The sequence below is a fragment of the Thunnus maccoyii genome, chromosome 10 (assembly GCF_910596095.1).
Source record: "Thunnus maccoyii chromosome 10, fThuMac1.1, whole genome shotgun sequence".
Lineage (NCBI taxonomy): Eukaryota > Metazoa > Chordata > Actinopteri > Scombriformes > Scombridae > Thunnus > Thunnus maccoyii.
In genome coordinates, this window is record NC_056542.1 from 2,274,233 (window position 1) to 2,288,428 (window position 14,196).

General features: G+C 38.3%; 1 protein-coding gene across 1 annotated transcript; it reads right to left on the reverse strand.

The window, feature by feature from the left end:
* Positions 1-52: 52 nt before the first annotated feature.
* Positions 53-8,113, reverse strand: LOC121905118 (zinc transporter ZIP1-like). The gene is made up of 4 exons (XM_042423117.1): positions 7,959-8,113; positions 6,182-6,483; positions 5,072-5,202; positions 53-1,650 (listed from the first exon to the last, which is right to left on the reverse strand). The coding sequence occupies exons 2-4, from the start codon at positions 6,381-6,383 to the stop codon at positions 979-981; spliced, it is 1,005 nt and encodes a 334-aa protein (XP_042279051.1). The 5' UTR covers positions 6,384-6,483; positions 7,959-8,113; the 3' UTR covers positions 53-978.
* Between the last annotated feature and the right edge of the window lie 6,083 nt (positions 8,114-14,196).

Sequence of the window (14,196 nt, forward strand, 5' to 3'; positions counted from 1 at the left end):
ATCATGTTTTCAGTCTCTGGAGAGTAGTTCAGTGTAAGGAAAATGCCACTGAGCATGTGCAGGAATACTGGCTTGTTGTGCTACATATCACAACCTCTTGACTTTGTACTACATTATAAATTTCTAAAATTACTTTACCCTCAAACAGGGGCTGAGACATTGATACTCAAAAGAAAGGTGGTCACACCACGAAGTGACATTTGCTTGTCCCTGTGAAACAGGTGGAGCCAGAAGCTTCGTGATGTAGTGACTACATCACCAAAGGCTAGTTCGGGCTAGCTGGTCAACTGCTGTGCCTTGTGAGCTAACTGCTAACAAGCTAACAGTCAGTTAAGAAACTTGTTAGCTTAGCTCTGTTGCTAAAGGGAAAATAATTTCTAGCAATTAACTTCACAACTTTACCAATAACACAATATCTTTATGCAAAAGACGAATATGTACCATCGACTCCTGTTCTCATAACTGTCTGCAAACCTTTAGTGGAGCAGTTTAACTCTGACAGAGGGGGTTATATAAAAGTGAGTTGTGCAACACAGCCAATAAGCTACGATAGCTTCCTCCATTTTGGACTCTGTATCCTCGAAGGACAGCACTGTCAAGATGGCTTGCTATTGGTCAACGGCGCAAATTAATGGGTCAAAGTTTTACCAAAATTTAACTCAATGCCAAAAATCTACATTGATTTACATCATGCCACAAACAAATCTACTCATCACTGTGATTCCATTGGACTGAATGGAAAATCTGTTTTAAAACCTGGTATTTTGCGCCCTTAAAACAAACAAAACTTGCATGATGATAGTTTAAAAAGAAATAAAGTTTGCATTTTTAGATCTACAAAGGGCTTCTTTCACACATATTCCGAATGTAGTTTGTAACCAGACACACTGAGGTGTAGCATCTGATGGCTGTTGCAGATACTGAACATGTGAACTCTTGTCAAGAAGTCTCTCTTGCCAAGGGTCCATGTTGCCATGGTTACAGTTTAATGAAGAGCACAGCGGTGACCACGGCGAAGCCCACCAGTAGCATGGCCACCTTGGGGATGCGGTTCCTGCCGTGGCTGAGCTCGTGTGGCAGGATCTCCATGAAGGTAATGTAGATGAAGGTTCCTGCCGCCAGCCCCTCCAGCGTGGAGCAAGCCAGCTGGTGCTGCGAGGATGCCTTGGTCTCAGTGAGGCCGACGCCCAGGCCGATACCCAATGGGGACATGACGGCAAACAGCAGCAGGCAGCCGGCCACCACCGACCGCCGCAGCCGGCCCTGGCACAGCTTGAAGGCCAGGCTGAAGGAGATGATGCTTTTGTGGATCATCAATGCCAGGCAGATCTCCAGCACCTCCTTCCCCTCCTCCAGCAGCCCCACCGCCAAACCCTCGAACACTGAGTGGAGAGACAGCGAGAAGACCAGGATGAATGCACGCAGGGCGGATTGGGAGCCAAAGTCCACATGGAAGTGGCCACCGTCCGACTCCTCCGACCCATGGCGGCGATGATGGGAGTGATGCTGGACACTGGAGTCCACCAGCAGAGCCCGGTGCTCCTCCAGGTGCAAAGACAATTGGTCCTTGAAGGCCAGGACGATCTGCTCAAGGACGAGGACCAGGAAGAAGCCCATCGCCATGATGAACTCAGGCAGAGGGAACTGCAGCTGCAAGGAGAGACGAACACAGTTTAGTCCAGGTAAATTAAACAGCTGCCTGGAGAGTCTGTGTTTCTAGTTTCTACAGAAACTTCTTTAAGTTTGGGGGACAGCTTTTACTGGTTTTCTGTTACTTATATCCTGCTCTGCTATAGGATGTTAAACATGATCAAAGTTTCAAAACTTGAAGTGAATGTATGTAGAAATGCAACGTTTTTTTCTACCTTGCCGACGAGCTGACATCAGTTTGTCACACATGCTCATAAACATCCGTCTGTTATGTTGCATTTGTTGCTAAGGTTGTTGCTAAGGTTTCCATGTGTTGTTCACATGGTATTTGATACAGAAGCACTGAAAGAAAATTAATTGACTGTTAAATGGAAGTGCTCAAAAGCAGCTCATGTATCAGTTCTTAAAGTGAATGTGCTGAAAGGAGCTGAAATAATAAATTCCAATATTTCATACAAATTAATATTTGTATGAAATATTGGAATTAAAATATTGATATTGAAATACAGGGACTGATAGAGGCAAGTGTCACTAAAATTATAAACTGCGAAAGGGGTTGAAGTGTCAGTCAGCTATTCTGATGCAGAAACTAAAGTCAGATGGAAATTTTGAAATTTTAAGAAATATTATACATTTCACATCAAAGACTTTTTAAATAAATTGGCTTTTAATTAATCTTTTTTATTCTCGTTTTTATGCAATTTTTAAAGCTTGTTATTTATTTTTATTGTATTTCTGGATTTCACTGTGTTTATTCTATTCTGTAATAGCATTTTGTATTTTCTGATTTTGTCTGTGAAGCACTTTGCAACCTTGTTTTTGAAAAGTTCTACATACATATCAATTTATATTATTATAATATACAAATGTTTTTTTTATTATATTTGTTTAACTTAAATTATAAGTATGTAATGAAAAATACAACTTAAGTTATGATTCACCATAAGCTGTAAAACATTCTTCAGTGTCACTTTCTGAAATATGGAAAAATATAAAATAGTAAATTGTGGTTTTATGAATTTACAACTCAAATGTCTGTAAATTTGCAGAGACTGATCTGCTGTCACCACCTCTGTCAACACAGGATGACAAAACTGCTGAAGAGTTAAACCAGCGGATGTGGAGAAGATTCAGATCACAGATAAGAATGAAGAAAAAACCCTGACAAAAAGAAACAGTCCATTTTTACTCATGTGTTGTCTTATTGCCCAACAATATGAACACACATCACAAGTACAGGATATAAGGAGGTTTGTAGCTCTGGGAATAGTAAAAGAACAGTTTCTTGCAGGGCGAATATGTCAGCAAACTATCGTCACTTGGCTTTTTATTATCATTTTTCCAATTAATATGCATTCCTTTTTCCATCATATGTTTTTGAAGAGCATATAACAATCAGACTTTGTCAAAAAGCAAAACTACAGCAGCACAGAAAAGCCTCCTTTAGTGAAAAATGTGACTTTACATTTCTCATTAGAACCTGAAACATCTTCGTTTTAATGAGAAAAAAAGCTCAACCGAGTTGGTGAGAATTCTCTGAGTGACACCTTTCATTTCCAATTTAGTGCCAATACCACAAGTATTGATTAGTGGAGATTTAAGACCTGAACTGCTCCTTGAGCCATAAAAAAGAAATAAAAAAACAACATAAATTCAGTTGGAAAAATGAGTGCTGAGTGCTGGAAGAGAGAATAAAAACACATCAAACACACAGTCTAACTTTTTGGTTGTTGTAGCAGCTGGACGTTAATTCAATAGTACTTGTGAGGAAGGAGAGTGATTCCCGTTAAACTGCCCCCCCCACCTCCCCCCCCCACACACACACACACAGACCCACACACACTTCCCAGCAGAGTCTTTTTTAGCACTGACCTTCAGTTGCCCTCCTCCTAAAAAATCTGACAGTCTCAAGCCGTTTAAACACAGTTTCACTCCACATAAGAAATCACATTTATTCACATTTGGATGAAAAATATAAACAAAGACTAAATTATTTCTCTGTATCATCTTTATAATCACATTGACAGGGTAGTTTCACAGTTTGAAAATACACAGTGAAAGAGGTTTTCCTCGCTGTAATCATTCCTCCTGTTCATACTGGATATTAAAAGATCCTTCAAATGTGCTTTCAATGGAAGTGATGGAGGCCAAAATCCACAGTGTGTCCACACAGTCATTTAAAAGTTGATGTGAAGCTTCTATTCAGCTTCATCAGTCTGAGTTAGTCATATCAAGTGGATATCTGACACATTTACAGTCTTTTTAGCATCAAATTCCCTCTTTGTGTTTCCTCGGACAGTGTTTCCCTGTTGAGCTGCAGGTGGAAGTATAGTAACAAAAAGAGGAACTTTGGCACTAAAAAGACTGTAACGTTGAAAGATATCTACTTGATTTGACTCATTTGGACACTGAAGCTTCATATTAGCTTCAGATAAACTTTTAAATACATTTCTGCACAGAAGGAGGACTGTGGGTTTTGTCCTCCATCACTTCCATTGTAAGGTCATTGTGAAGGGATCTTCTAATGGTCAGTATGAACAGGAGGAATGATTACAGCAAGAAAAACAGGTTTCACTGTTCATTTGGGCTCCTGACTGTTTTAAAACAGACTTGAAAATTGTGAACCCATCCTTTAAGTTTCTGAGCACATGATAAAAACATATAACTTTGTGGTGAAACTTAACAATTGGACTAAGGAGCAAATTAAATGGCTCGAAATGCAACTTATGATCATGAACATGATCACAGATTAAAGTGTTCACTATGACTTTATCACATTTGAGAAACAAGCGATCTGATACCTAAAATACTATGAACGACAAGTTGTTTCGATTGTGCAACCTTGTATATACACACCCACACCGAACTGCATATCATCAACACTAGAGCTGAAATGATTCGTTGACACTGCATATTCGATAGTCAATCGTTTCAGTCATTTTTCATGCAAAAATATAAAAAATTTGCTGGCTCAAGCTTCTAAAATGTGAAGATTTGCTGCTTTTCTCAGTTTTGTGTCATATGAATTGAATTGAATTTGTTTGGATTGTTGGTAGGACAAGACATTTTAAGATGTCACACTGGACTCTGGGAGATAATAATGAAGGACCTATCTCAGCTGATATTGTACATTAGTCTTGCAAATTCCCAAACAAATCTGCAATTATTTCCAAAAACCGACTGACATGAGGTGAATCTGAGGCTGCTGGGGCACCTGGTTGGTAATCCACTGTCAGTGACGTCTGACTCTCAGCTTCATATACTGGATGAAGGAAGTCTCTCTGAGAGTCAGCTGAAAAATGCTGAGTGTTCAAACTGAAAATACATTGCAGTAGTGTCTAGAAACATTTGACTCTGTGGTGACAGATGGTTTAGGATTTTTATATCCAGAATAAAATAATATGCATTTGTGAGATCTTACTGTGATTCCTGCGTTGCTGAAGGCCTCGTTGATGCCCTGCAGGTAATCTGGCAGCAGGTCCAGCAGGCAGGTGGCCAAGAAAACTCCTCCAGCAAAACAGCTGATCAAACTCAGCAGCCTGCGCCGCAACTCTGCAACACCAAGAACCAGAGGTAGAAGAAGTATTCAGATCCTTTACTTAAGTAAAAAGTACCAATACGGCAATGTCAATATACTCCATTACAAGTAAAGGTCCTGAAAAAAAAAATCCTACTTCAGTAAAAGTGCATAAGTATTATGAGCATTATGTAGTTATAAGTATTATGTAGTTAAAGTATTGCAGTAAAAGTAGTGGTTTGGTCCCTCTGACTGATATATTATTATATATGACATCATTAGATTATTAATAGTGAAGCATCAGTGTTAGAGCAGCATGTTACTGTTGTAGCTGCTGGAGGTGGAGCTAGTTTACACTACTTTATATACAGTTAGCTAGTTTAGTCCACTGGTTCCCAACCTAGGGGTCGGGCCCCTCCAAAGGGTCAGCAGATAAATCTGAGGGGTGGTGAGATGATTAATGGGAGAGGAAAGAAGAAAAAACAAAGTTCTGATACACAAATCTGTTTTCAGTTTTTGGACTTTTTCTCTAATCTTTGATTTTTGCTGAAATATTGGATCATTTGAACATTTATTGAAATGAAAGCATGTGAGAAGTTTAGAGGGAAAAATCACTATTTGGTGGAGCTGTTAACAACTCAGACATGTGAAATGTGACCCCGACTACACACTGCTTTTTGTGAGACGTCAAAAGACAAAAAGGTTGGAAACCACTGGTTTCATCTTTAACAATGTGTTGTATTTTAAAAGCTTGTTATATTATCCATTGTGTCAAATCTTCATCTGAAAAGTAACTAAAGCTGTCAAATAAATGTAGTGGAGTAGAAAGTACAATATTTCCCTCTGAAATGTAGAAAGTAGCATCACACGGAAATACTCAAGTAAAGTACAAGTACTTCAACAATGTACTTAAGTGCAGTACTTGGGTAAATCGATTGAACTGACACCTGCTGTGTGCAGACTGCAGCGTCAGAGCTACAATACAGATCAGAGGGACATATCCAGACTCCTTACCTGGGTCGACGCTGCAGCGACCCGCCCCCCGGACAATGCAGAGAGGAGCGAAGCCGAACAGCAGTGTGACGGACAGCAGGACCACCAGCGCTCCCAGTTTGATCTCCATTGCTGGGATGTCGGCCGGGTTGGTCTGCAGCGCCACCGTTTCCCTCCTGGGAGACAGGAGGACGGAGGAGGAAACTCTTCCCACGACAGACATGTTAAATCTGGTTTATCTGCACTTCTTCTGTCTCCTGTGAGTCAGGCGGCGGAGGACGAGCTCTCAAACACCCGCCATGGATTCACATGGAGACCAGAGTCTGTCAGACAGAAATAAAATACAACACAGTCAAAAATGCACTGTCCCATAGATAAAGAAAAAGCAGCAAATCCTCATGTTTGAGGGGGTGGAACTAGAGAATATCTGACATTTTTCACACTATCTTTGCTTTAAAAATGATTGAAACGATAAACTACCAAAATAAACCTGATTATTTTTCTTTCCATCAAATAACAACTTAATGGACTGATCATCTCAACCCTACAGTCAGCCATAGTGCTTATAGAGTGCATAACATGCAGTTATCACTGTTTTGTCCGGTAAATATCACAAATGTTTATGTTTATTTCGAACATGTAACAAATAAGTAAAAAATAAAACAAGGATAAAAAAAAGAACAGTTAACTGCAAATTCTCATAAACAACATAAATAAATATTACATGTCTGATAAGGAGTAGCACTTACATGGTCAAACTCCTTCTTCATAACTCAAACAAACGACATCAAACATATCGACGACATCAGATATCAGCTTCATAAATCCTCCATGACCCTATATGCTGCACGGTCTGGTTCCATGAACATGTGAATTGTCACACAGTACATTCATGTGCTATTTGATCGATTTTGGGAGTTCATAAACCCTCATCAGTTTGGGCCATTAGTGGTGTTATGGGATGGAAATGTCAGATGTAACTGTGAGATGATTAAACTTTGCAACAGACTTGTGAACATGCCTGAACAGAAGCTCACTAGAACAATTTTATAATTGGGACATTTTGCACGAACACCCCGTCCTGATTAATGAGTTGAATTCCTCATTTTATATGATTGATTCTCTTTTTACTTGGTTTTATTTAATTACAGTGTAATATTCATGATGCCGAGCTCAAAATTGCTCCTGATGTGCAAACTTAACCTGAAATTACAAACCTAAATTAAGAACATATTGTCTGATGAAAAACAGTGTGAAGCCTCATGTGAAGCAGAATTTACCATCAGCTACATAAAGGGGCAGATTTAATGACTCCCTGGACAGAAAAGACTCTGTTTGCGGTGTGATTTAGATCAGACTGAAGTCCATTTCATGTGTTATTGTGTAATGGTTTAAGAGCTACACTGATTAGTAAAATTATCTTAATTTCTGTTAAAGTATTCTGGATGAAAATTGCACTTGAGTACAGTACTTAGTTACTTTCCACCAACACAATGTACATGTTTTTATTTATATCAGTAAAAATTACTCCTGTTTTGATAAGTGTGAAAGTATTTCTGCTTATTTTTACCTTCTGACTGAACCAAACTGGATTTTCTAACAGAACTGTGTGAATTAACAATCTGCTCGCTTTTTCTTTCACAGCCAATCAACAAATTCATCATCACTGATCCAAACAACAGAACAGGAAAGAAGTGAAGGAAATCTTAAAGCAGTGGGAAGAAACGCCGCATGTGATTCCCGTAAAAGGTGGAAACTTTGATGAAACTTCTGGCATTTCAGTGTTTTTATTTCCTACCTGAACCAGCGGAGCAGCTCTGAGGATCTTCCTCAGTAGAATCAGATTCTATTAAAGTGAATAAAGTAAAAATCCAGTTCAGTGTTTTTCTTCGTCTTTTTCTTCTTCTTCTTCACTGGACGCAGCTCGAGGAGGCTACATGCTGTCCGGGAAGTGGTGAGTCAGTTCCCATCAGCTGATCCCGCTTTATGATGGTGCTGCTGTCAAGCACAACACAATAAAACACAGCTTTTCCTGTTTTCAAAATAAAATCTGCCTTGGTTTGACGTTTGGGGGAATTGTGTGCTTTTATTTTGTGCAATGAAAAGTGTCTGTTGTTTTATCAGTGGTGGAAGAAGTATTCAGATCATTTACTTAAGTAAAAGTACCAATACTACAGTGTAAAAATACTCCATTACAAGTAAAAGTCCTGCATGAAAAATCCTACTACAGTAAAAGTACATAAGTATTATGAGCTTGATGTAGTTAAAGTATTGCAGTAAAAGTAGTGGTTTGGTCCCTCTGACTGATATATTATTATATATGACATCATTAGATTATTAATAGTGAAGCATCAGTGTTAGAGCAGCATGTTACTGTTGTAGCTGCTGGAGGTGGAGCTAGTTTACACTACTTTATATACAGTTAGCTAGTTTAGTCCACTGGTTCCCAATCTAGGGGTCGGGGCCCCTCCAAAGGGTCAGCAGATAAATCTGAGGGGTGGTGAGATGATTAATGGGAGAGGAAAGAAGAAAAAACAAAGTTCTGATACACAAATCTGTTTTCAGTTTTTGGACTTTTTCTCTAATCTTTGATTTTTGCTGAAATATTGGATCATTTGAACATTTATTGAAATGAAAGCATGTGAGAAGTTTAGAGGGAAAAATCACTATTTGGTGGAGCTGTTAACAACTCATAGACATGTGAAATGTGACCCCGACTACACACTGCTTTTTGTAAGACATCAAAAGCCAAAAAGGTTGGAAACCACTGGTTTCATCTTTAACAATGTGTTGTATTGTAAAAGCTTGTTATATTATCCATTGTGTCAAATCTTCATCTGAAAAGTAACTAAAGCTGTCAAATAAATGTAGTGGAGTAGAAAGTACGATATTTCCCTCTGAAATGTAGAAAGTAGCATCACATGGAAATACTGAAGTAAAGTACAAGTACCTCAAAATTAAAATACCTCAGGTTGCAGCTACAGGTAGGGAGGCAGGTGTAGGACCAGCATGCACCTGGGCAGGTCTGTTGTTCTTTACCAGAGCAGAGAGACTCTTAGTTTTTTTGTTTGCTTGCATTTGATAAATAAACAAGAAAACACAAAGATTTTCTTTAGACAGTTGATTTCTTTGGCCTGCGTACATCACATCCTCGCGGTGCATCAGTGACCCTTTGATTCTAAGTTTGATTTTGATTTTTGATAAATAGGCACTACATGTAGTTTTATCAAGTGCTGCAACTATCGATACATCCAACGATTATTTTCGCAACTAAGCTGGTCTATGAACAGAAAACAGTAAAATTCATAATTTCTTGGAGCACAAGTTGACGTCTTCAAATTTCTTTCTGTCTGACCAAAAGTTTTAAACCTAAAGACATTAAAGTTTACAATAACGCAAGACAAAGAAAAGTATCAAATCCTTGTATTTGAGAAGCTGGAACCATCAAATGTTTCATATTTTTGCTTGAAAAAATTAATTAATTATTAATCAACTATCAAGATGTATCTACTAATCGATTTATCAACTAATATTTTCAGCTCTAGTTTGACTGACATCTTTCATCTTTCAAACTGAAGCCGTAACAACACTTTTAGTTTGATGTCTAAATCTCTTGTTTTCCAGTCATGTTGTTTCTAACCTGACGAGTCTGCAGCTGAGAGGAGGATCCATCCAGCTGCTGATCCTGCAGCTGAACACAGATCCTGGAACAGTCACACCACAAACCAACATGAGGTCAGAGGTCAAGTCCAGTGGAAGACTGAGGGCTGAGTATCTTTAGATGTTTTGACCACGGCCGGATTAACCTCCTGTGGGGCAAAAGTTTGTTGCCCCCCCACACACTACACTAATTGAAGTTTGATAACTGAATAATTGTCATTTTGTAGGCAGAAATGCCAAAAACCCTCTGTTAGTTGCTTCTCACATGTGAATACTTGCTAGTTTTCCAAGTTTTCCATGATAGTAAACAGGATGCAGGACTCTGACAGACCCGGGTTCACATCCTGAGTCCTGTGTATGTTCAAGTTTTGACAACAAAAGCACTTTGGTTTGGTTTCTGCCTGTAATTCTCCACTTGATGTATTGTTATTATCCAGTTTTCATAAACATCCTTCTTTGTTTTTTTTAGGTGTCTGTAGGTTTGAGTGTGTTTGTGTTCTGCGGATTAACGTTATTTGGAAAATAACCTTCGCAAAGTCTGTATTTGTTTTGTAACTCCTTGTTTGTCAGAGGCAGTCGAGCAGAAAAATAACACTCACATCAGACTGGAATGACTGCTTTTGAATATATATTGTATGAAAACATATACAAGTACATAACAGGCTTTCAGTGGCATATCTTGAAGTGAATTCGCAGAAATCATTCTGATGATGTAGGTGATCTTTATCTTTTTTATGTATCTTTATCTTTTATGGGTAACTGTGAAAATCTACTCAAGTTTCAGGGCCTGAAGGTAAAAGTCAACACAAACATAAAACATGAAGTGTGTGTGGTTGTATTGTCATCCATGTGCTTTAACTCTTGTATGTTTTCACTCCTGAAACTCGACAGTACATCTCTTGACTTTGAACTAAAGTACAATGTAGTACATATTCAAGAGGTTGTGTTATGTAGCACTCAAGACTGAAAATGTGATCGCTGTTATTAGCTCATTGATGTGTTTTTAACAGTTTTTGTACAACAACAGAGGTCTACGGCACAGAGGAGTAAGATATATCAGGCTTTGGATACACACAATATTTGTTAGTAGATCAATTCATTGTTGGTTTGGATCCAAACATGAGATTTGTTGACAAGAAGAAAAATATAGAAAATCACCAGACATAGATTGAAATAAATCTAATTTAATCTACCTAACTAATCATTTAAAGAGCCCGGGTAGCCCCTCAAACACTGCGGGAAACCCTATGAACACCCTCTGATGGCCATTAAAAGAGGAGGAACCCTCTATAGTACTTTGAGAACCCTAAGAATCCCCGACACCCGTTAAAACCTCCTCAAAACCCATGAAGACCACCTGAAGGTCTATAAGGAACCTTGAAAAAGTCATCAACGATGTGACTATTCCTTCAAAGAAATCCTGTTAATATACCTGCTAGAATACACTGGAACCCTCGTGAACACTTCAGGATTCACCCAAGAACCCCTGATGGACCTTTAAGAACCCCTATAACTCCCTTGAAAAACCACAGAAGTCTCCAGTGACTCCCCAAAGCCATTAAAACACAATGGAAATGTCTCAAGAGCCCCCCAGAGAGCAAATAAATAAAACTAGTAAACCACAAAAACTCAACAGATGCCATGAGCGTCGGCAGCTTTGTTGTGACCTCCTGGAAACTTGTTGATAGCAAAACATTTGAAGAAAATGAACGTCATGTGAGATCATATACTTTACAGTGAAGCTTATCTTCCAGACAGTCAATAAAAACTTTATTAAAACAGGAGAAACACCACACTGGCAGATCAGTCACATGAAGACGATAAAACACAGTTCATGTGTCCATGTGTTGAAAAAATCTGCCTGATGTTTATCATTTATGTTTGTTATTGAACATCTTTAAAATCTGAAAAATCTACTGTGCCTGTCATTTGTTTGATTCATTTAGGGGTAAAATCCTTCATATATTTATGTTAATATAAACAAAGTTGTTTTCAGGAAGATTAACACAGACATACAACAAAGACAAAAGCATCTAATGGTCTATTCAAGAACATCTAAACCATGGAAACCCCCCAGAAACAGTGGGGCCCTCCAATAATCTGGTGAAACCCCCACAAACTCCTGAAAGTCCCATTAACTTTTTGGTTAAAAATTACAGACAGAAAACAACGACAACATTCTCAAGACAGTGCAGGAACCACGCAGAGCAACAGGAAACAAAGCTGTTGAAATCATGTATGTTAATGAGGTGGACAAAATATTAGGAACACTTTTCAGTATAACGCACTTCAGTACACCATCACTTCCCACTACGACCTCAATAACAAACATAAAGAAGAATCATCACCTTTCTGACAATGTCAACAAAAACTAAATCTATAAGCTTTGTAAAAGTAGAATTTATGTTAGAGGTGTTGAGTTGGATTGAATTAGATTGCTCAGGTGTTCCTAATAAAGTGCTTGGTGAGTATAGAAATCGTCTTCTTTTATCCTAGTCCTAGTCTTATTCCTTGAATTGTTTTAATCTTTTTTTAAATTAATGTTTAGTGTTTTATGCTGGCCAGAGGCTGTTTTTAAACTATTGTATGTAAATAAATTGTTTTAATTTTGAACATGAACATGACCTTTCAGCCTGTGACACATGGACGCTCTGGTTGCTGGTAAACAAGCCAAACATGCCATTACGCAATGGACTGGCACCGTTTACGCACACAGCTGCAGATCCTTATAAGCTTGAATTGTTGAATAAGGTATAGGTCTTACTCCATACAACAGATATGACCAAAATAACAAAAGTGCACAATACCGGAGAAAGTTATCAGCTTTTATAAGCTTTCTAAAAATGTACTGATGTTTGAAAAGACAAATCCTGTCAGCTGTAAAGATCGCAGTACCTCTGAACAAGAATCCTGCCTGTCAGAGTGACCGATGAGCGGCCAGACAGAGTCCAAAAACTGGACCAGGACCAACACTTGGGACCGCAGTCATGACACAACACCGGGCTGCAGCTTGTAGGGGCGTTAATCCGCACCAACCAATCACTGATCCATATTATTACCCTCACAACACAGCTGAGAGTTTGTTTTAATTTCTTTTATTTCAATGTGTTTCTACTTTTTGTGCACTATATTCCTTCACATTATGCATATTTTCGCGTTATCATGACTGTACTTCCCCTGTAAATTCAGTTGCCAATAATATAGCCTACAGTATAATGTCAAACATTTCATTTTTTAATCAAATTACATCATTCTATTTCTATTCAGTTTTCTTATTTTATTTTATTCTATTTTATTACATGGACGCCAACACCAGTTCAACTGATTCTGATTGAAAGAGTCTTTAGACTTTTTTCAGGTTCACAATTTTTCAAATGTGTCTTAAAACAACAGTCTGGAGCCCCACTGAAGATTGAAACCTGTTTTTCTTGCTGTAATCGTTCCTCCTGTTCATATTGACCATTAGAAGATCACTTCATAATGCACTTACAATGGAAGTGATGGGGGACAAAATCCACAGTCCTCCCTCTGTGTAAAAAAATGTATTTAAAAGTTTATCTGAAGCTGATATGAAGCTTCAGCGTCCAAATGAGTCAAATCAAGTAGATACAGAACAGAGGATCTAACAGGACTGAACTGAAACGCAGCACAGAAATAAACTACGGAAAGTACAGAAAACTTTCTGTAAGTCTGCATCTCTGTAGACTTTGTCTGAGGGAAATACCCACAGTTCACAGCGTTGTGACATTAAATCAGTGTTAAATAGTGTAGTGTTAAATACAGGGTTAGCAGGGAAAGCCCGGAAGCATTAACAAAAAAACCCCAAACAAACAGTTAACAAACTGGCATGTGGGTGTTCTGTAGTGGGTGAACTGGTCTGCCTAAATGTACAAAGACACACTATATTAACAAGGATTTAAGATACATAAAAATACATGAAATCTGAGGAGCATCGGTTATATTACACACCTAGTTTATTCATCAACCATTTTAATTTTTGCTTATTGATGCTGTTTTGACAAAAACAAGTAAATTGATTATTTGACAGATCAGACAGTCGGTCCCTTACTTGACTGCCAAGCACATGATTATTTTGTGGGTTGGATATTATTGTTTTAATATCATCTCTTTTTTTAAATGTATTATGTGCTTTATGAGTGAGTGGTTTTACTATTTTTGTCTTTTTCTATTTTTGTTTAGAGAAATTCCAATCAATCATGTTGATATGGCAACCGACAATCATACATAACATGTTTTGGTGTCATCAAGGTAACGTGATATGTTGCAAAGTGATGTCCCATTACTTGTTAAACCAATTCAAGTCCTTGCAGCTTCTCACACGCAAGCACTCACCAGGTGACGTCAATTAAGTCCTT

Bases quoted from the DNA above. Each gene is read 5' to 3' on its own strand.
- LOC121905118 (XM_042423117.1), bottom strand. From the start codon at position 6,383: ATGTCTGTCGTGGGAAGAGTTTCCTCCTCCGTCCTCCTGTCTCCCAGG. The intron at 5,203-6,181 runs GTAAGGAGTCTG...TTGGTGTTGCAG, and splicing joins TCGCTGCAGCGTCGACCCAG to AGTTGCGGCGCAGGCTGCTG. The intron at 1,651-5,071 runs GTAAGATCTCAC...CTCTCCTTGCAG, and splicing joins TCAGCAACGCAGGAATCACA to CTGCAGTTCCCTCTGCCTGA.